This window comes from Tinamus guttatus, unplaced genomic scaffold (assembly GCF_059628265.1).
Source record: "Tinamus guttatus ecotype Peru unplaced genomic scaffold, ASM5962826v1 Tinamus_guttatus_pri_ptg000127l, whole genome shotgun sequence".
Taxonomy (NCBI): Eukaryota; Metazoa; Chordata; class Aves; order Tinamiformes; family Tinamidae; genus Tinamus; species Tinamus guttatus.
The window spans coordinates 7320-30561 of record NW_028288661.1 but is presented as its reverse complement, the minus strand read 5'-3'; the positions used below and the strand labels follow the sequence as shown (position 1 = coordinate 30561).

At 64.9% G+C, this 23242-nt stretch overlaps 2 protein-coding genes across 2 annotated transcripts in view; both read right to left on the bottom strand.

Annotated features, from left to right (window-relative positions):
• The window catches only part of LOC148595262 (eukaryotic translation initiation factor 3 subunit C-like), a 33910-nt gene extending 17858 nt beyond the window's left edge, over positions 1 to 16052 (bottom strand). The window contains 12 exon segments of the mRNA XM_088521693.1: positions 364 to 505; positions 1651 to 1748; positions 2717 to 2773; positions 2775 to 2868; positions 6230 to 6323; positions 6537 to 6629; positions 9260 to 9314; positions 10501 to 10626; positions 13062 to 13136; positions 13138 to 13252; positions 15188 to 15253; positions 15945 to 16052. Coding sequence (XP_088377819.1) covers positions 364 to 505; positions 1651 to 1748; positions 2717 to 2773; positions 2775 to 2868; positions 6230 to 6323; positions 6537 to 6629; positions 9260 to 9314; positions 10501 to 10626; positions 13062 to 13136; positions 13138 to 13252; positions 15188 to 15253; positions 15945 to 16042 — 1113 coding nt within the window. The 5' untranslated portion in view covers positions 16043 to 16052.
• A 2653-nt stretch (positions 16053 to 18705) lies between these two features.
• Positions 18706 to 22908, bottom strand: CLN3 (CLN3 lysosomal/endosomal transmembrane protein, battenin; the record flags this gene model as incomplete). The annotated part of the gene is made up of 5 exons (XM_088521691.1): positions 18706 to 18845; positions 19442 to 19585; positions 21542 to 21635; positions 21709 to 21764; positions 22834 to 22908. Coding segments are annotated over 5 exons (489 nt in total), but the record flags the coding sequence as incomplete, so codon positions are not given.
• Between the last annotated feature and the right edge of the window lie 334 nt (positions 22909 to 23242).

Here is a 23242-nt window from a genome sequence, read left to right as displayed (position 1 = left end):
ATAGATCCCTCCTGCCCCATAGATCTGCTCCCAGCCCCACAGATCCCTCCTGCCCCATAGATCTGTTCCCAGCCGCGCAGGCTCCACCCCCTGCCCCATAGATCTCCTCCCAGCCCCACGGGGTCATAGAGCTGCCCAAGTTGGGTTGGGCGCAAAGAGGAACCCAATTACGTTGGGTTGGGTCTTCACCTCCATCCCCAGCCCCTCAGATCCCCCCAACCCCATAGACCCCCCAGCCCCATAGACCCCCCAGCCCCACAGTTCCCCCCAGCCCCATAGATCCGCTCCCAGCCCCATAGATCCCCCAGCCCCATAGATCCCCCCCAGCCCCATAGACCCCCCAGCCCCATAGACGCCCCCCACCTTCATGTACGTGGCCAGGTTGGGGTTGTAGTCGTAGAGCGACGCGATGATGCTGAACTTGATCTTCACCTCCAGGGCCACCCCCAGGTTGTTCTCGTTGGCGATGGCCACGAGGAGCTGGAGCAGCTCGATCTGCGCCGCCCTGCGCCCCATAGCGCCCCATAGCGGTGTCAGCACCGCCCCATGGCTGCCCCATAGCTGCCCCATGGCCGCCCCATGGCTGTCCCATAGCGCCGTCAGCACTGCCCCATAGCGCCCCATAGCGGCGTCAGGGCTGCCCCATAGCGCCCCATAGCGCCGTCAGCACCGCCCCATAACCGCCCCATGGCCGCCCCATAGCGCTGTCATGGCTGCCCCATGGCGCCCCATAGCGCCCCATAGCGGTGTCATGGCTGCCCCATGGCGCCGTTCTCGTTGGCGATGGCCACAAGGAGCTGGAGCAGCTCGATCTGCGCCCCATAGCGCCCCATAGCGCCGTCAGCACCACCCCATGGCCGCCCCATAGCGCCATCATGGCCGCCCCATGGCTGCCCCATGGCTGCCCCATAGCGCCCCATAGCGCTGTGAACACCGCCCCATAACCGCCGCATAGCGCCCCATGGCTGCCCCATGGCCGCCCCACGGCCACCCATGGCTGCCCCATGGCTGCCCCATGGCTGCCCCACAGCTGTGCCACGAGGAGCTGCAGGAGCTCGATCTGCGCCGCCCTGCGCCCCATAGCGCCCCATAGCGGCGTCAGCACCGCCCCATAGCAGCCCCATAGCGGTGTCATGGCCGCCCCATGGCTGCCCCATAGCACCGTCAGCACCGCCCCATAGCAGCCCCATAGCGGTGTCATGGTCGCCCCATGGCTGCCCCATAGCTGTCCCATGGCTGCCCCACGGCCATCCCACAGCTGCCCCATGGCACCGTCATGGCTGCCCCACGGCTGCCCCACGGCTGCCCCACATGTGCCCCATAGCTGCCCCATAGCTGCCCCATGGCTGCCCCACGCCTGCCCTGTAGCTGCCCCATGGCCGCCCCATAGCTGCCCCACATGTGCCCCATGGCGCTGTCAGCCCTGCCCCATAGCTGCCCCACGGCCGCCCCATGGCCGCCCCATAGCGTTGTCAGCCCTGCCCCATGGCCGCCCCATGGCCGCCCCATGGCTGCCCCATGGCTGCCCCACGCCTGCCCTGTAGCTGCCCCATGGCTGCCCCATACCTGCCCCACATGTGCCCCATGGCGCCGTCAGCCCCGCCCCACGGCTGCCCCACATCCGCCCCACAGCCGCCCCCGTCCCCTCACCGGTCGGTCCCCTTCTTCCCCCGCGCCTGCAGGATCTCGTTGAGCTTCTTGACGACGACGCCGTGGTTGATCTCGGTGCCCTTGGCGAACATCTTGGGCTGCGCCGGCCCCACAGCGGGGTCAGCGCCGCCCCATGGCGACCCATAGCGCCCCATAGCGCCCCATAGTGCCCCATAACACTGCCCCATAGTGGGGTCAGCACTGCCCCATAGCACTGCCCCATAGCACTGCCCCATAGCGCCCCATAGCACTGCCCCATAGCGGGGTCAGCGCAGCCCCATAGTGCCCCACAGTGCCCCATAGCGGGGTCAGCGCCGCCCCATGGCGACCCACAGCGCCCCATAGCGCCCCATAGCGCCCCACAGCGGGGTCAGGGCCGCCCCATAGCGCCCCATAGTGCCCCATAGCACTGCCCCATAGAGGGGTCAGCGCCGCCCCATGGCGACCCACAGCGCCCCATAGCACTTCCCCATAGCACTGCCCCACAGCGGGGTCAGCGCCGCCCCATAGCACTGCCCCATAGTGCCCCATAGCACTGCCCCATAGTACCCCATAGCGGGGTCAGCGCCGCCCCATGGCGACCCACAGCGCCCCATAGTGCCCCATAGCACTACCCCACAGCGGGGTCAGCGCCGCCCCATGGCGCCCCATAGTGCCCCACAGCACTGGCTCATAGCACTGCCCCATAGCGCCCCATAGCAGGGTCAGTGCCGCCCCATAGTGCCCCACAGCGCCCCATAGTGCCCCACATCTCCCTACTCGCCCCATAGCGCCCCATAGCGCTCCCAGCACCCCATAGCGCCCCATAGCGCTCCCTGTGCCCCACATCTCCCCACATCGCCCCACATCTCCCCACATGTCCCCACCTTGACCAGGGGGCTCCCCCCTTGACCTTCTCCCAGTCGCCCCATACGCCCCATAGTGCCCCATAGTGCCCCACACACCCCATAGCTCCCCATAGCGCCCCACAACTCCCTACTCACCCCATAGCTCCCCATAGCGCCCCATAGCGCTCCCTGTGCCCCATAGTGCCCCACATCTCCCCACATCTCCCACGTCCCCCCACCTTGACCAGGGGGGCTCCCCCCTTGACCTTCTCCCAGTCGCCGCCGTCGTCCGTCGTCGTCGTCGTCGTCCTCGAAGCGCCGGAGCCGCCGGTGCTGCCGGCGCCGGATCCGCTCGTCCCGGCGGCGCTCGGAGCCCTTCTTGTCATCGTCCCTATGGGGGGACAATGGGGACATTGGGGACAATGGGGTCAATGGGGGACAATGGGGGGCGATGGGGACAATGGGGACATGGGGACATTGGGGACAATGGGGGGAATGGGGGGAATGGGGGGAATGGGGGGTCATTGGGGACAATGGGGACAATGGGGACAATGGGGACAATGGGGACGATGGGGACAATGGGGACAATGGGGGGAATGGGGGAACGGGGACAATGGGGACAATGGGGATCCGCTCGTCCCGGCGGCGCTCGGAGCCCTTCTTGTCATCGTCCCTATGGGACAATGAGGGGACATGGGGACAATGAGGGGACATGGGGACAATGGGGACATTGGGGACATTGGGGACAATGGGGACGATGGGGGGAATGGGGACATTGGGGACAATGGGGACATTGGGGACATTGGGGGATCCGCTCGTCCCGGCGGCGCTCGGAGCCCTTCTTGTCATCGTCCCTATGGGGGGGAATGGGGGACAATGAGGGGACATGGGGACACGAGGGGACATTGGGGACAATGGGGACAATGGGGACAATGGGGGACATTGGGGACAATGGGGGATCCGCTCGTCCCGGCGGCGCTCAGAGCCCTTCTTGTCATCGTCCCTATGGGGGGAACGGGGACAATGAGGGGAAGGGGGGGGAATGGGGGACAATGAGGGGACATTGGGGACATTGGGGACAATGGGGACAATGGGGACAATGGGGACAATGAGGGGGACATTGGGGACATTGGGGACGATGGGGGACAATGGGGACAATGGGGGATCCGCTCGTCGCGGCGGCGCTCGGAGCCCTTCTTGTCATCGTCCCTATGGGGACAATGGGAGAATGGGGACAATGAGGGGACATGGGGACAATGGGGGGAATGGGGACAATGGGGGACAACGGGGACAATGGAGACATGGGGACAATGGGGACAATGGGGACAATGGGGGATCCGCTCGTCCCGGCGGCGCTCGGAGCCCTTCTTGTCCTCGTCCCTATGGGGACAATGGGGACATTGGGGACAATGGGGACAATGGGGACAATGAGGGGACAACGGGGGACAATGGGGACAATGGGGACAATGGGGACAATGGGGACAATGGGGGATCCGCTCGTCGCAGCGGCGCTCGGAGCCCTTCTTGTCATCGTCCCTATGGGGGGAACGGGGACAATGGGGACAATGGGGTCAATGGGGACATTGGGGACAATGGGGACAATGGGGACATTGGGGACAATGGGGACATGGGGACATTGGGGACAATGGGGGATCCGCTCGTCCCGGCGGCGCTCGGAGCCCTTCTTGTCATCGTCCCTATGGGGGGACAATGGGGACAATGGGGACAATGGGGACAATGAGGGGACAATGGGGACAATGGGGACAATGGGGGATCCGCTCGTCCCGGCGGCGCTCGGAGCCCTTCTTGTCATCGTCCCTATGGGGGGACACGAGGGGACAATGGGGACAATGGGGACAATGGGGACAATGGGGACAATGGGGACAATGAGGGGACATGGGGACATTGGGGACAATGGGGACAATGGGGACAATGGGGACAATGAGGGGACATTGGGGACAATGGGGACAATGGGGACAATGGGGGGAATGGGGACAATGGGGACAATGGGGACAATGGGGACATTGGGGACATTGGGGACAATGGGGGATCCGCTCGTCCCGGCGGCGCTCGGAGCCCTTCTTGTCATCGTCCCTATGGGGACATGGGGACAATGGGGGACATGGGGACAATGAGGGGACAATGGGGACAATGGGGACAATGGGGGATCCGCTCGTCCCGGCGGCGCTCGGAGCCCTTCTTGTCATCGTCCCTATGGGGGGACAATGGGGACAATGGGGACAATGGGGACAATGAGGGGACAATGGGGACAATGGGGACAATGGGGGATCCGCTCGTCCCGGCGGCGCTCGGAGCCCTTCTTGTCATCGTCCCTATGGGGGGACACGAGGGGACAATGGGGACAATGGGGACAATGGGGACAATGGGGACAATGGGGACAATGAGGGGACATGGGGACATTGGGGACAATGGGGACAATGGGGACAATGGGGACAATGAGGGGACATTGGGGACAATGGGGACAATGGGGACAATGGGGGGAATGGGGACAATGGGGACAATGGGGACAATGGGGACATTGGGGACATTGGGGACAATGGGGGATCCGCTCGTCCCGGCGGCGCTCGGAGCCCTTCTTGTCATCGTCCCTATGGGGACATGGGGACAATGGGGGACATGGGGACAATGAGGGGACAATGGGGACAATGGGGACAATGGGGGATCCGCTCGTCCCGGCGGCGCTCGGAGCCCTTCTTGTCATCGTCCCTATGGGGACATGGGGACAATGGGGGACATGGGGACAATGGGGACATTGGTGACACTGATGACGTCATCACTCACTTTTTGAGGAATTTCGGCGCTAATGACGTGAACCACGGGGGACATGGGGACATAGGGGGACATGGGGACACGATGGGGTCACATTGATGACATCACCGATGACGTCATCACTCACTTTTTGAGGAATTTCGAGGCCAGCGACGTGAACCACGGGGGACATGGGGACATTGGGGACACACTGGAATCACCCTGATGATGTCATTGCTGACGTCATCACTCACTTTTTGAGGAATTTGGACGCCAGCGACGTGAACCAAGAGGGAACAGGGACACATTGGGGACACGATGGGGACATTGATGACGTCACCGATGACGTCATCACTCACTTTTTGAGGAATTTGGACGCCAATGACGTGAACCATGGGGGGCATGGGGACACTGGGGACACACTGGGGACGCACTGATGACGTCACTGATGACGTCACTCACTTTTTGAGGAATTTGGACGCCAGCGACGTGAACCACGGGGGACATGGACACATTGGGGACATTGGGGTCACCCTGATGACGTCACTGATGACGTCATCACTCACTTTTTGAGGAATTTCGAGGCCAACGACGTGAACCACGGGGGACATGGACACATTGGGGACACGGGGACACATTGGGGTCACCCTGATGATGTCACTGATGACGTCACTCACTTTTTGAGGAATTTGGACGCCAATGACGTGAACCACGGGGGAACAGGGGGCCATGGGGGGACATGGGGGTCACCTTGATGACGTCATTGATGACGTCACTCACTTTTTGAGGAATTTCGAGGCCAGCGACGTGAACCACGGGGGGACATGGGGACATGGGGGGTCACATTGATGACGTCACTGATGACGTCATCACTCACTTTTTGAGGAATTTCGAGGCCAATGACGTGAACCAAGAGGGAACAGGGGGCCATGGGGGGACATGGGGGTCACCTTGATGACGTCACCGATGACGTCATCACTCACTTTTTGAGGAATTTGGAGGCCAGCGACGTGAACCACGGGGGACATGGGGACATGGGGGTCACATTGATGACGTCACTGATGACGTCATCACTCACTTTTTGAGGAATTTCGAGGCCAATGACGTGAACCAAGAGGGAACAGGGGGCCATGGGGGGACATGGGGGTCACCTTGATGACGTCACCGATGACGTCATCACTCACTTTTTGAGGAATTTGGAGGCCAGCGACGTGAACCACGGGGGACATGGGGACATTGGGGACACGTTGCGGTCACATTGATGATGTCATTGCTGACGTCATCACTCACCTTTTTGAGGAATTTCGAGGCCAACGACGTGAACCACGGGGGACAGGGACACATTGGGGACATTGATGACGTCATCGCTGACGTCATCACTCACTTTTTGAGGAATTTGGACGCCAATGACGTGAACCACGGGGGACATGGACACATTGGGGACATGGGGGTCACCCTGATGACGTCACCGATGACGTCACCACTCACTTTTTGAGGAATTTCGAGGCCAACGACGTGAACCACGGGGGACACGGGGGGACACGGGGACACGTTGCGGTCACATTGATGACGTCACCGATGACGTCACTCACTTTTTGAGGAATTTGGACGCCAACGACGTGAACCATGGGGGACATGGGGACATTGGGGACATGGGGGTCACACTGATGACGTCACCGATGACGTCATCACTCACTTTTTGAGGAATTGGACGCCAGCGACGTGAACCACGGGGGACAGGGACACATTGGGGACATTGGGGTCACATTGATGACGTCACCGATGACGTCACTCACTTTTTGAGGAATTTGGACGCCAATGACCTGAACCTCCCGTCGTCGTCGTCCGACTCCCGACCCCGACCCCCGACTCCTCCGAGCCCCAGAACTCGGCGACCTCCGACCCCGAGGAGCCCCCGCCCTGCGGATGACGTCACCAACGTCACCAAATGTCACCAAACGGCCCCAATGTCCCCCCAATGTCCCCAATGTCCCTCCATATCCCCCATGTGGCCCCAACACCTCCCCAAATGGCCCAAAGTGGCCCCCAAACGTCCCCCATGTCCCTCCATATCCTCAATGTCCCCAATGTCCCCCCATGTCCCCAAGTGTCCCCAAATGTCCCCCATGGCCCCAATGTGTCCCCAATGTCCCCCTGTGTCCCCCATGTCCCCAAGCGTCCCTGAACGTCCCTCATGGCCCCAGTGTGTCCCCAATGTCCCCAAGTGTCCCCAAGTGTCCCCAATGTCCCCCCATTGACCCCATTGTCCCCATTGACCCCAATGTCCCAACATCCATGTCCCCAAGTGTCCCCATTGACCCCAATGTCCCCCCATTGACCCCCATTGTCCCCACTGACCCCAATGTCCCCAATGCCCCCATTGACTCCAGTGTCCCCATTGTCCCCAATGCCCCATGTCCCCATTACCCCCCAATGTCCCCAATGTCCCCCCATTATCCCCATTGTCCCCAACATCCCCATTGTCCCCATTGTCCCCCATTGTCCCCATTGTCCCCATGTCCCCAATGTCCCCATTGTTCCCCATTGTCCCCCATGTCCCCAAGTGTCCCCAATGTCCCATTGACCCCAATGGCCCCATGTCCCCATTGCCCCCCGTGTTCCCCCATTGACCCCATTGTCCCCAACATCCCCAATGTCCCCATTGCCCCCCATTGTCCCCATTGTCCCCAAGTGTCCCCATTGACCCCATTGCCCGCCATGTCCCCTAATGTCCCCATTGCCCCCCCTTGTCCATGTCCCCAAGTGACCCCAATGTCCCCATTAACCCCAATGTCCCCATTGACCCCAATGTCCCCATTGTCCCCCCTTGTCCCCACGTCCCCATTGTCCCCATTCTCCCCATTGTCCCCCCTCCCCCTCCCCGCGCCCCTCCCCCACCTCCATCTTGCGCAGGAAGCGGCCCCGCCCCTCCCCCCCCTCCTTCTTCTTCAGGAAGGCGCCGGCCCCTCCCCCGCCGGCCCCGCCCCCGTCGGCGTCGTCGTCATCGGAGGAGGAGGGGGAGGGGGAGGGGGAGGAGGAGGAGCCTGCGGGGGCGGGGCCGGGGTCAGGGCGGGGCCCGTAGAGGGAACCCGGCCCCATAGAGAGAGACACCCAGACCCATAGAGAGACACCCAGCCTCATAGAAACACACCCGGCCCCATAGAGAGACACCCGCCCCATAGAAAGAACCCGCCCCATAGAGAGACATCCAGACCCATAGAAACACACCCGAACCCATAGAGGGAACCCGGACCCATAGAAAGAAACACCCGCCCCATAGAGAGACACCCAGCCCCATAGACACAACCTGCCCCATAGAAAGAACCCGGACCCATAGAGAGAACCTGCCCCATAAAGAGAACCTGCCCCATAGAGAGAGACACCCAGCCCCATAGAAACACCCGGCCCATAGAAACACACCCGGACCCATAGAGGGAACCCGGACCCATAGACACAACCTGCCCCATAGAGAGAACCTGCCCCATAGAGAGAGACACCCACCCCATACAGAGAACCCGTCCCATAGAAACACACTCAGCCCCATAGAAACACATCCAGACCCATAGAAACACCCAGACCCATAGAGAGACACCCTCCCCATAGAGAGAACCCGCCCCATAGATAAACACACCCAGACCCATACGGAAACAACCGGCCCCATAGCAACGCACCCAGCCCCATAGAAACACACTGACCCCATAGACAAACACCCGGCCCACCCCACAGCAAGACATCCACCCCATAGCCCTGCACCCAGCCCCATAGAGACACAGTGACCCCACAAACACACTCAGCCCCACAGCAACACGCCCAGCCCCATAGACGGACATTCACCCCATAACAACACACCCCACAGAAAAACATTCACCCCACAGATACACGCTCAGCCCCATAGAAAATCACCCAGCCCCACAGCAGCGTGTTCAGCCCCCCAGCGCCCCCCAGCGGCTCTGCCCCATAGCGCCCCATAGCGCCCCACATCCCGCCCCATAGCGCCCCCCGGCGCCGCTCACCCTCCGAGTCCCGGCTCTTCTTCTCCTCGTCCTCGTCGGCCGACAGCTCCGGGTTCTGCAAATGGGGGGAGAGAGGGTCAGCCCCACAGCGTGACCCACGGCGTGACCTATAGTGTGCCCCATAGTGTGCCCCATAGTGCCCCACACCTGTCTGTACGCAGCGATCAGCGCCTCGTGGGGCCAGTTGTGCTTGCGCAGCCCCATAGCGCCCCACACCCTGCCCCATAGCGCCCCATAGCGCCCCACACCCTGCCCCACACCCTGCCCCATAGCGCCCCACACCCTGCCCCACGCCCTGCCCCACAGCACCTGTCTATAGGTGGCGATGAGCGCCTCGTGGGGCCGGTTGTGCTTCCTCAGCCCCATAGCGCCCCACATTGCCCCATACTGCCCCACACCCTGCCCCACACCCTGCCTCACATCCCGCCCCACACCTGTCTGTACGCCGCGATCAGCGCCTCGTGGGGCCGGTTGTGCTTGCGCAGCCCCATAGCGCCCCACACCCTGCCCCATAGCGCCCCACACCCTGCCCCACACCCTGCCCCACATCCTGCCCCATAGCACCTGTCTGTACGCCGCTATCAGTGCCTCGTGGGGCCGGTTGTGCTTCCGCAGCCCCACACCCTGCCCCATAGCGCCCCACATTCCGCCCCACATCGCCCCACACCCTGCCCCATAGCGCGCCCCACATCGCCCCATAGCACCTGTCTGTACGCGGCGATCAGCGCCTCGTGGGGCCGGTTGTGCTTCCTCAGCCCCATAGCGTGCCCCACATCCCACCCCACATCCCGCCCCACATCGCCCCACATCGCCCCACATCCCACCCCACATCGCCCCACACCTGTCTGTACGCCGCGATGAGCGCCTCGTGGGGCCGGTTGTGCTTCCTCAGCCCCATAGCACCCCACACCCTGCCCCACATCCCGCCCCATAGCGCCCCACACCCTGCCCCATTGCGCGCCCCACACCCTGCCCCACACCCTGCCCCATAGCGTGCCCCACAGCACCTGTCTGTACGCGGCGATGAGCGCCTCGTGGGGCCGGTTGTGCTTCCGCAGCCCCACACCCTGCCCCATAGCGCCCCACATCCCGCCCCACATCGCCCCATAGCACCTGTCTATAGGCCGCGATCAGCGCCTCGTGGGGCCGGTTGTGCTTCCTCAGCCCCACACCCTGCCCCATAGCACCCCACATCGCCCCACATCGCCCCACACCCTGCCCCACACCCTGCCCCATAGCACCTGTCTGTACGCCGCTATCAGCGCCTCGTGGGGCCGGTTGTGCTTGCGCAGCTTCTGCCGGAGGCTGCTCAGGGCCTTCGCGTGGTTCTTGTTCATCCTCTTCTTGCCCTCCTTGTCCTCCCAGAGCTGGGGGGGGGGGGGCACAGGGGTCAGCCCCACGGCGGGACCCACAGGGTCAGCCCCATAGCGGGACCCACAGGGTCAGCCCCATAGCGGGACCCACAGGGAGGGCTGGGCCCCATAGCGGGACCCACAGCGGGACCCACAGGGTGAGCCCCATAGCGGGACCCACAGCGGGATCCACAGGGTCAGCCCCATAGCGGGACCCACAGCGAGGGCTGAGCCCCATAGCGGGACCCACAGGGTCAACCCCATAGCGGGACCCATAGGGAGGGCTGGGCCCCATAGCGGGACCCACAAGGTCAGCCCCATAGTGAGACCCATAGCAGGACCCACAGGGTCAGCCCCATAGCGGGACCCATAGCGGGACCCACAGGCTGAGCCCCATAGCGGGACCCATAGCGGGACCCATAGCGAGGGCTGAGCCCCATAGCAGGACCCACAGGGTCAGCCCCATAGCAGGACCCACAGGGAGGGCTGAACCCCATAGCGGGACCCACAGGGTGAGCCCCATAGCGGGACCCATAGCGGGACCCACAGGGAGGGCTGGGCCCCATAGCGAGACCCATAGCGGGACCCACAGGGTCATCCCCACGGCGGGACCCACAGCGGGACCCATAGGATGAGCCCCATAGCGGGACCCACAGCGGGACCCATAGGATGAGCCCCATAGCGGGACCCCACACCGAGACCCACAGTGAGGCCCCATGGCAGAACCCACAGCAGGGCACCATAGGGTGAGCCCCATAGCGGGGCCCCATAGAGAAGACTGGCCTCATAACAGGAACCCCATAACCCAGCCCCATAACCCAACCCCATAGCCCTGGCCCTGCCCCATAACCCAGCCCCATAGATCAGACCCTGCCCCATAGCCCCATAGCTCCGCCCACCTCATTTAAATAATCCTTGAGATCAGCCAATAGGCGCATGTAGAAGCGGGGGACGCCCTCCTTGTCCACCACCCCCTGCCCCATAACCCAGCCCCATAGATCAGACCCTGCCCCATAGCGCTGCCCCACAGCCCCATAGCTCCTCCCACCTCATTTAAATAGTCATCCAGATCGGCCAATAGGCGCACGTAGAAGCGGGGGACGCCCTCCTTGTCCACCACCCCCTGCCCCATAGATCACACCCAGCCCCATAGCCCTGCCCCATAGATCACACCCAGCCCCATAACCCAGCCCCATAGATCAGACCCAGCCCCATAGCGCTGCCCCATAGCCCCGTAGCTCCGCCCACCTCATTTAAATAGTCCTCCAGATCGGCCAATAGGCGCACGTAGAAGCGGGGGACGCCCTCCTTGTCCACCACCCCCTACCCCATAGATCAGACCCAGCCCCATAACCCAGCCCCATAGATCACACCCTGCCCCATAACCCAGCCCCATAGCACAAACCCAGCCCCATAGCCCAGCCCCATAGCCCCGTAGCTCCTCCCACCTCATTTAAATAGTCCTCCAGGTCGGCCAATAGGCGCACGTAGAAGCGGGGGACGCCCTCCTTGTCCACCACCCCCTGCCCCATAGATCAAACCCAGCCCCATAGCCCCATAGCTCCGCCCACCTCATTTAAATAGTCCTCCAGGTCAGCCAATAGGCGCACGTAGAAGCGGGGCACGCCCTCCTTGTCCACCACCCCCTGCCCCATAGATGTGACCCAGCCCCATAACCCAGCCCCATAGCGCTGCCCCATAACCCCACAGCTCCGCCCACCTCATTTAAATAATCCTCCAGATCAGCCAATAGGCGCACGTAGAAGCGGGGGACGCCCTCCTTGTCCACCACCCCCTGCCCCATAGCCCTGCCCCATAGCACAAACCCAGCCCCATAACCCAGCCCCATAACCCAGCCCCATAGATCACACCCTGCCCCATAGCGCTGCCCCATAGCGCTGCCCCACAGCCCCATAGCTCCGCCCACCTCATTTAAATAGTCCTCCAGGTCGGCCAATAGGCGCACGTAGAAGCGGGGGACGCCCTCCTTGTCCACCACCCCCTGCCCCATAGATCACACCCAGCCCCATAGCCCTGCCCCATAGATCACACCCAGCCCCATAACCCAGCCCCATAGATCAGACCCAGCCCCATAGCGCTGCCCCATAGCCCTGTAGCTCCGCCCACCTCATTTAAATAGTCCTCCAGATCGGCCAATAGGCGCACGTAGAAGCGGGGGACGCCCTCCTTGTCCACCACCCCCTACCCCATAGATCAGACCCAGCCCCATAACCCAGCCCCATAGATCACACCCTGCCCCATAACCCAGCCCCATAGCACAAACCCAGCCCCATAGCCCAGCCCCATAGCCCCGTAGCTCCTCCCACCTCATTTAAATAGTCCTCCAGGTCGGCCAATAGGCGCACGTAGAAGCGGGGGACGCCCTCCTTGTCCACCACCCCCTGCCCCATAGATCAAACCCAGCCCCATAGCCCCATAGCTCCGCCCACCTCATTTAAATAGTCCTCCAGGTCGGCCAATAGGCGCACGTAGAAGCGGGGCACGCCCTCCTTGTCCACCACCCCCCTTGGCCTTGGCGAACGCCCGGCCCAGGAGCTCGAACTCCTCGAGGCAGCGCGGGACGTCGCGGATCTTCATGGCGTTCCGGAGGGTGCGGATCACGTTGGAGAGCTCCTCGAACCTGCAATGTGTGGGGCAGACCCATAGAGAGAGACCCGGTGTGGGGCAGACCCATAGCAACCCATAGAGACCGCCCCATAGCGACCCGGTGTGGGGCAGACCCATAGACACTGCCCCATAGCGCCCCATAGCGCCCCGCGGATCTTCATGGCGTTGCGGAGGGTGCGGATCACGTTGGAGAGCTCCTCGAACCTGCAAATGTGGGGCAGACCCATAGAGACCCACACTGACCCATAGAGACTGCCCCATAGCGACCCGGTGTGGGGCAGACCCATAGACACTGCCCCATAGCGCCCCGCGGATCTTCATGGCGTTGCGGAGGGTGCGGATCACGTTGGAGAGCTCCTCGAACCTGGAAATGTGGGGCAGACCCATAGAGAGCGACCCATAGCGACCCGGTGTGGGGCAGACCCATAGAGAGAGACCCGGTGTGGGGCAGACCCATAGACACTGCCCCATAGCGACCGCCCCATAGCGACCCATAGACACTGCCCCATAGCGCCCCATAGCGACCCGCGGATCTTCATGGCGTTGCGGAGCGTGCGGATCACGTTGGAGAGCTCCTCGAACCTGCAAATGTGGGGCAGACCCATAGAGAACGACCCGGTGTGGGGCAGACCCATAGCGACCGGCTATGGGGCAGACCCATAGACACTGCCCCATAGCGACCCACAGACACTGCCCCATAGCGCCCCGCGGATCTTCATGGCGTTCCGGAGCGTGCGGATCACGTTGGAGAGCTCCTCGAACCTGCAAATGTGTGGGGCAGACCCATAGATACCGCCCCATAGCGACCTGCCCCATAGCGCCCCATAGACACTGCCCCATAGCGCCCCGCGGATCTTCATGGCGTTGCGGAGGGTGCGGATCACGTTGGAGAGCTCCTCGAACCTGGAATGTGGGGCAGACCCATAGAGAGCGACCCGGTGTGGGGCAGACCCATAGCGACCCATAGCGACCCATAGAGACCCATAGACACTGCCCCATAGCGCCCCGCGGATCTTCATGGCGTTCCGTAGGGTGCGGATCACGTTGGAGAGCTCCTCGAACCTGGAATGTGTGGGGCAGACCCATAGAGACCCATAGATACCGTCCCATAGCGACCCGGTGTGGGGCAGACCCATAGCGACCCATAGAGACCGCCCCATAGCGACCTGCCCCATAGCGCCCCATAGCGCCCCGCGGATCTTCATGGCGTTGCGGAGCGTGCGGATCACGTTGGAGAGCTCCTCGAACCTGCAATGTGTGGGGCAGACCCACAGCACCCCATAGCGCCCCATAGACACTGCCCCATAGCAACCTGCCGTGGGGCAGACCCATAGCGCCCCATAGAGAGCGACCCATAGCGACCTGCCCCATAGCGTCCCATAGACACTGCCCCATAGACACTGCCCCACAGTGCCTCACAGCGCCCCATAGACACTGCCCCATAGCACCCTGGTGTGGGGCAGACCCATAGACACTGCCCCATAGCACCCCATAGCGCCCCGCGGATCTTCATGGCGTTCCGGAGGGTGCGGATCACGTTGGAGAGCTCCTCGAACCTGCAACGTGTGGGGCAGACCCACAGCGCCCCACAGACACTGCCCCATAGACGCTGCCCCATAGCGCCCCATAGCGCCCCACAGACACTGCCCCATAGCAACCTGCCGTGGGGCAGACCCATAGCGCCCCATAGAAAGCGACCCATAGCGACCTGCCCCATAGCGCCCCATAGACACTGCCCCATAGCGACCCATAGCGCCCCGCGGATCTTCACGGCGTTGCAGAGGGTGCAGATCACGTTGGAGAGCTCCTCGAACCTGAAATGTGTGGGGCAGACCCACAGCGCCCCATAGCGCTCCACAGACACTGCCCCATAGCAACCTGCCGTGGGGCAGACCCATAGCGCCCCACAGACACCGCCCCACACCGCCCCCCAGCCCCCCGCGCTCACCGCTTGTCCTTGGCGCTCCGCACGACCCTCTTCGTGTCCTCCTCGTCATCACTCAGCAGCAGCGGCCTGGGGGGCGGAGCCACCGTGTGGGGCGGGATGTGGGGCAGGATGTGGGGCTGGATGTTGCACAGGATATGGGGCAGGATATGGGGGGATGTGGGGCAGGATACAAAGCTGGATATGGAGTGGGATGTGGGGGGCTGTGGGGCGGGATGTGGGGCTGGATATGGAGAAATGTGAGACACGATGGGGGGACGTAGAGGAGATGTGGGGCAAAATGTGGGGCTGGTTGTGGGGCTGGATGTGGGTCAGGATGTGGGGCAGGATGCAGGAGACTTAGAGGGGATGTGGGGCAGGATATGGAGAAATGTGACACACAATGGGGGGACTTAGAGGAGATGTGGGGCGGGATGTGGGGCTGGATATCAGGGATTTAAAAGGGATGTGGGGCAGAATGTGGGGCAGGATGGGGTGGTCTTAGAGGGGATGTGGGGCAGGATGTGGGGCAGGATGTGGGGCAGGATGGGGGGCAGGTTGTGGGGGGGATGTGGGGCAGGTTATGGGGCAGACACGAAGCAGGACCCAATGTGGGGCAGAGCAGGGGCGGGGCCATGGGGTGGGATGTGGGTCGCTCCATGGGGCAGGGGGGCGTGGCCAGGGGGCGGGTCCCTCTCGGGGAGGGGGGTGCGGCCAGGGGGCGGGTCCCTCCCAGGGGGCGTGGCCAGGGGGCGGTCCCTCCCGCAGGCCCCGCCCTCACTTGCTGTAGGCCCCGCCCGGCGCCTTGGCCGCCAGGTCGTCCCCCGACGACGACGACTCCGATTCGCTGTCGGAGCCGGTGGTGAAGAAGCGCGACATGGCGGCGGGGGCGGGGCCGCGCTGGGGGGCGGAGCTATGGGGCAGCGCTGTGGGGCGGAGCTATGGGGCACTGTGGGGCGCTGTCCGGATCCGTGGGTCGGCGGCGCTATGGGGCGCTGTGTGGATCCGTGGGGCGCCGTCCGGAGCCGTGGGGCGCTATGGGGCGCTGTGGGTCGGCGGCGCTGTGGGGCGCTATGGGGCGCTATGGGGCGCTGTCCGGATCCGTGGGGCGCTATGGGGCGCTGCGCTGCTATGGGGCGCTGTGGGGCAGAGCGGCACTTGGGGGGCGGCCCCGGAGCTGCCCCATGGAGCCGCCCCCCCCGCCAGCCCCATAACTGAGAGGTTGGGGAGAGGGACCCCATAGAGCTCCCTGCCCCATAGAGCACCGGCCCCATAGAAATCCCTGCCCCATAGAAATCCCTGCCCTATAGAGCACCTGCCCCACAAAGCACCCACCCCACAGGAGTCCCTGCCCCATAGATCCTCCTGCCCCATAGATCCTCCTGCCCCATAGAGCACCCAGCCCATAGAGCCCCCTGCCCCATAGAAATCCTGCCCCATAGATCTTGCTGCCCCATAGGCCCTCCTGCCCCATAGACCCCCGACTCCATAACTCCTCTCGCCCCATAGATCCCCCCCATCAGCCTTCTCACCCCATAGACCCTCCTGCCCTATAGAGCGCCCTGCCCCATAGATCCTCCTGCCCTATAGCTCCTCTTGCCCCATAACTCCCCCTGCCCCATAGGGCACCCCGCCCCATAGGGTCTCCTACCCCACAGATTCCCCTGCCCCATAGATCTCCCCCCGCCCCATAGACCTCCCTGCCCCATAGCGCCTCCTGCCCCCATCCCATAAACCTCCCCTCTCCGGCCCCATAGGCCGCCCCAGCCCCATTGATCTCTCTGCCCCATCGATTCCCGACCCCATAGACACCTCCAGCCCCACAGATTCCCCCCAGCCCCATAGGCCCCTCCCAGCCCCATAGATTCCCCCCGCAGCCCCACAGACCTTCCCGGCCCCATAGATTCCCCCCCGGCCCCACAGATTTTCCCCCCCGGCCCCACAGATTCCTCCCCGGCCCCACAGACTCCCCCCCAGCCCCATAGATTCCCCGCCCAGCCCCACATAATCCAGCCGGCCCCATAGGCCCCTCCCGGCCCCACAGATTCCCCTCCCAGCCCCATAGATCCCCCAGCCCCATAGATCCCCCCCCGGCCCCATAGATCCCCCCCCAGCCCCATAGATCCCCCCCCGCCCCATAGATCCCCCCCAGCCCCATAGATCCCCCCCAGCCCCATAGATCCCCCCCGCCCCATAGACCCCCCCAGCCCCATAGACCCCCCCCGCCCCATAGATCCCCCCCCGCCCCATAGATCCCCCCCCGCCCCATAGATTTTCCCCCCCCCCGCCCCACAGATTCCTCCCCCCCCCCCCCGCTCACGCGGCCGCCGCGGCCCGACCTGCGCCAGAGGCAGAGAGAGCGACGCGACGCCGGAACTGACGTCACCGCGCGCGCCGGAGGGCGGGGCCCGACGGAAGAGACGTCACGACCAGTGGGAAGAGCCAGGGCCGTTTATTAAATAAAAAGGGGCCGCCATGTTGGCGCGCGGGGGAGAGGCGGCCGCCATCTTGTCGTACGGAGCCGGCGGGCGCCATCTTGCGCGGGGGCGGCCGCCATTTTGTGGCGCCGGCCGCCATCTTGCCGTGGCTCCGGGCAGGGGTCGGGAGCCGCCATCTTGTCGTGGGTCCGGCGGCCATGTTGCCGTGGGTCAGGATGGGGATCCATGGGCGCCGCCATCTTGCCGTGGGTCCATGGGGGCTGCCATGTTGCCGTGGGTCCGGCCGCCATCTTGCCGTGGGTCAGGATGGGGGTCCACGGGCGCCGCCATCTTGCCATGGGTCCATGGGGGCCGCCATGTTGCCATGGGTCACGGTGGAGGCCGCCATGTTGCCGTGGGTCAGGATGGGCGTCCATGCGAGCCGCCATCTTGCCGTGGGTCAGGGTGGGAGCCGCCATCTTGCCGTGGGTCTGGCGGCCATCTTGCCGTGGGTCAGGATGGGGGTCCACGGGGGCCGCCATCTTGCCATGGGTCCATGGGGGCGGCCATGTTGCCGTGGGTCACGGTGGGGGCGGCCATCTTGGCGTGGGTCAGGGCAGCCATCTTGCCGTGGGTCACGGTGGAGGCCGCCATCTTGCCGTGGGTCAGGATAGGCGTCCATGGGAGCCGCCATCTTGCCGTGGGTCCATGGGGGCAGCCATCTTGCCATGGGTCCGGCAGCCATCTTGCCGTGGGTCAGGATGGGGGTCCACGGGCGCCGCCATCTTGCCATGGGTCACGGTGGGCGCCGCCATCTTGCCGTGGGTCCATGGGAGCCGCCATCTTGCCGTGGGTCAGGGCGGGGCGCAGAGCGCCCCATGGGCGGCCATCTTGCCGTGGGTCCATGGGGGCCGCCATCTTGCCATGGGTCCATGGGGGCCGCCATCTTGCCGTGGGTCACGGTGGGGGCCGCCATCTTGCCGTGGGTCAGGACGGGAGCCGCCATCTTGCCATGGGTCCATGGGGGCCGCCATCTTGCCGTGGGTCACGGTGGAGGCCGCCATCTTGCCGTGGGTCAGGATGGGGGTCCATAGGGGCGGCCATCTTGCCGTGGGTCACGGTGGAGGCCGCCATCTTGCCGTGGGTCAGGGCGGGGCGCAGAGCGCCCCATGGGCGGCCATGGCGGCCCCCGCGGCCCCCCCGATGCCCAGGGCCCCCCCCAGGGCCACGACCGTCATGGCGAACTCCCGCGCGGGGGGCGGAGCCTGCGGGGAACGGGGCGGGGCTGGGACCCACGGAGGGACCCGGACCCATAGAGGGACCCATAGAGACCCCTGGGACCCATAGAGGGACCCATAGAGAGACCCGGACCCATAGAGAGACCCATAGAGGGACCCCCAGACCCATAGAGACCCCTGGGACCCATGGAGGGACCCGGACCCATAGAGAGACTCATAGAGACCCATAGAGAGATCCATAGGGAGACCTGGGACCCATGGAGGGACCCATAGAGAGACCCCCAGACCCATAGAGACCCCTGGGACCCATAGAGGGAGTTGGGACCCATAGGGAGACCCAGACCCATAGGAAGCCCCCCAGACCCATAAGGAGCCCTCCAGACCCATAGCGAGACCCAGACCCATAGAAGGACCCCTGGGACCCATAGAGGGAGCCCAGACCCATAGAGACCCCTGGGACCCATAGAGAGACCCCAGGGACCCATAGAGGGAGTTGGGACCCATAGGGAGACCCAGACCCATAGAGACCCCCAGACCCATAGACCCGCCCCCCGCCCCATAGATCCCGCCCCATAGATCCCCGAGGCCCCCCCCCGAGGCCCCGCCCCCGAGGCCCCGCCCACCTTGTCGGCCACGCCCGCCATGGCGTTGGCGTAGGCCGCGCCCCCCAGCAGCCCCTCGTAGCCAATGAGGGCCAGGGCGGCCCCCAGCCCCGGCAGCGGCAGCAGCCGCCCCACGGCGGCCGCCACCAGCCCCACGTTGAGGCCCTGGGGGGGACGGGAGGCGACATCAGCGCTTGTGGGGCTGCCCCATAGCGCCTGGTGACGTCAGCACTTGTGGGGCTGCCCCATAGCGTCTGGTGACGTCAGCACTTGTGGGGCTGCCCCATAGCGCGCGGTGACGTCATAGGGTGTGGGGCTGCCCCATAGCGTCTGGTGACGTCAGCACTTGTGGGGCTGCCCCATAGCGTCTGGTGACGTCATAGAGTGTGGGGCAGCCCCATAGTGCTGCCAATGATGGCACTTGTGGGGCTGCCCCATAGCGCCTGGCGACGTCAGCACTTGTGGGGCTGCCCCATAGCGCGCGGGGACGTCATAGAGTGTGGGGCAGCCCCATAGTGCTGCCAATGATGGCACTTGTGGGGCTGCCCCATAGCGTCTGGTGACGTCAGCACTTGTGGGGCTGCCCCATAGCGCCTGGTGACGTCAGCACTTGTGGGGCAGCCCCATAGCGCGCGGGGACGTCAGCACTTGTGGGGCTGCCCCATAGCGCCTGGTGACGTCATAGGGTGTGGGGCTGCCCCATAGCGCCTGGTGACGTCAGCACTTGTGGGGCAGCCCCATAGCGCGCGGTGACGTCATAGAGTGTGGGGCTGCCCCATAGCGCGCGGTGACGTCATAGGGTGTGGGGCTGCCCCATAGCGCCTGGCGACGTCAGCACTTGTGGGGCAGCCCCATAGCATCGCCAATGATGGCACTTGTGGGGCTGCCCCATAGCGCCTGGTGACGTCATAGGGTGTGGGGCTGCCCCATAGCGCGCGGGGACGTCAGCACTTGTGGGGCTGCCCCATAGCGCCTGGTGACGTCAGCACTTGTGGGGCTGCCCCATAGCGCGCGGGGACGTCATAGAGTGTGGGGCTGCCCCATAGCGTGTGGTGACATCAGCACTTGTGGGGCTGCCCCATAGCGCCTGGTGACGTCATAGAGTGTGGGGCTGCCCCATAGCGTGTGGGGACGTCAGCACTTGTGGGGCTGCCCCATAGCGCCTGGTGACGTCATAGAGTGTGGGGCTGCCCCATAGCGTCTGGTGACGTCAGCACTTGTGGGGCTGCCCCATAGCGCGCGGGGACGTCATAGAGTGTGGGGCTGCCCCATAGCGCCTGGTGACGTCAGCACTTGTGGGGCTGCCCCATAGCGCGCGGGGACGTCATAGAGTGTGGGACTACCCCATAGCGTCTGGTGACGTCATAGAGTGTGGGGCTGCCCCATAGCGCCCCCAATGATGGCACTTGTGGGGCTGCCCCATAGCGTCTGGTGACATCAGCACTTGTGGGGCTGCCCCATAGCGTGCGGGGACGTCATAGGGTGTGGGGCAGCCCCATAGCGCCGCCAATGATGGCACTTGTGGGGCAGCCCCACAACGTGCGGTGACATCACCACTTGTGGGGCAGCCCCACGGCGCCATGTGTGGGGCAGCCCCATGGAGCGCAGCGACGTCATCGCTTGTGGGGCAGCCCCATAGCGCCGCCAATGATGGCACTTGTGGGGCAGCCCCACGGTGCGCGGTGATGTCACTACTTATGGGGCAGCCCCATGGCACCTGATCACGTCACCACTTATGGGGCAGCCCCACAGTACCGTCCCTACTTATGGGGCAGCCCCACGGCACCGCCAATGATGGCACTTGTGGGGCAGCCCCATGGCGCCTGGTGATGTCACCACTTATGGGGCAGCCCCACAGCACCCTCCCCCAACACAGATACCACCCGGCGACGTCCCCACTTATAGGGCAGCCCCACGGCGCCTGGTGACGTCACCACTTATGGGGCAGCCCCACGGCACCCGCCCCCCCCCCCAGCGCCGCCCCCCACCCCCACCCCCACTTATGGGGCAGCCCCAGGGCGCCCCCCACCCGCCCCCGATCCCCATCCCCACCCCCACTTATGGGGCAGCCCCCCGGCGCCCGCCCCCCCCCCATCCCCACTTGTGGGGCTGCCCCCCAACCTGCAGCAGGGCCAGGACCCAGAGGCGCCGCAGGCGGCAGCAGCGCAGGGACGAGCGGGCCACGAAGACGCCCCCCTGGTAGGCGAGCTGGTACCTATGGGGCAGGGGGGCACTTAGGGGGCAGCCCCATAGCGGGCGCCGCCCCCCGGACGCCGGGGCCCCCTCACCAGCGATACTGCTCGGCCGGGCTCAGCGGCGCCTCCGGGAAGTAGAGGAGCTCCAGCTGGGGGGAGACGGCGGTTGTGGGGCTGCCCCATAGCGTCCCCATGGTGGGATATACGGGGTTATGGGGCTGCCCCATAGCGCTGTGGGGCTGCCCTATAGCACCCCCATGGGGGGGTATACAGGGTTATGGGGCTGCCCCATAGCGTCCCCATGGGGGGGTATACAGGGTTATGGGGCTGCCCCATAGCGTGGGGGGCTGCCCCATAGCACGGTGGGGCTGCCCCATAGCGCCCCCGTGGGGGGAGATGGGGGTTATGGGGCTGCCCCATAGCGTGGGGGGCTGCCCCATAGCGCGGGGGGCTGCCCCATAGCGTCCCCCATGTGGGGGTATACAGGGTTATGGGGCTGCCCCATAGCGCGGGGGGGGCTGCCCCATAGCGTCCCCATGGGGGGGTATACAGGGTTGTGGGGCTGCCCCATAGCGCGGGGGGGCTGCCCCATAGTGCCCCCGTGGGGGGAGATGGGGGTTATGGGGCTGCCCCATAGTGCGGGGGGCTGCCCCATAGCGCCCCCCGTGGGGAGGTATATGGGGTTATGGGGCTGCCCCACAGCACCCCCATGGGGGGAGATGAGGGCTATGGGGCTGCCCCATAGCGCTGTGGGGCTGCCCCATAGCGCCCCCATAGGGGGCATACAGGGTTATGGGGCTGCCCCATAGCAGTTATGGGCTGCCCCATAGAAACTCGGGGGGTTATAGGGGGTTATGGGTCTGCCCCATAGCGGTTATGGGTCTGCCCCATAGTTAGTTATGGGTCTGCCCCATAGCGCTATGGGGCGCCCCACGCACCAGGCCCTGGTTGATGAAATACTGGATCATAGTGGCTATGGGGTGCCCCATAGACACCTGGGGGGTATAGGTGGTTATGGGTCTGCCCCATAGCGCTATAGGGCTGCCCCATAGCGGTTACGGTTCCGCCCCACGCACCAGGCCCTGGTTGATGAAGTACTGGATCATAGGGGCTATGGGGTGCCCCATAGGGGGTTATGGGTCTGCCCCATAGCAGTTATGGGTCTGCCCCACAGCAGTTATTGGTCTGCCCCATAGCGCTATGGGGCGCCCCACGCACCAGGCCCTGGTTGATGAAATACTCCTCCCAATAAACCAGCGCCAGCGGCAGCAGCAGCGGCAGCAGCGCCTGGGGGAGGGGCCAGAGTCAGCGCCGGGGGTGGGGCCAGGGGGCGGGGCCAACCCGGGGGCGGGGCCAGGAGTCTGGGGGCGGAGCCAACCCGGGGGAGGGGGCAGGATCCGGGGGAGGGGCCTGGACTCTGAGGGAGGGGCCGGGACTGCAGGGGGCGGGGCCAGGAACCTGGGGGCGGGGCCAGGATTTGGGGGTGGGGCCAGGAACCTGGGGGTGGGGCCAACCCGGGGGAGGGGCCTGGAGCCTGGGGGCGGGTCCGGGAACCCTGAGGGAGGGGCCAAGACCCAGAGGGAGGGGCCAGGATCTGGGGGGAGGGGCCGGGAGTCCGGGGGGCGGG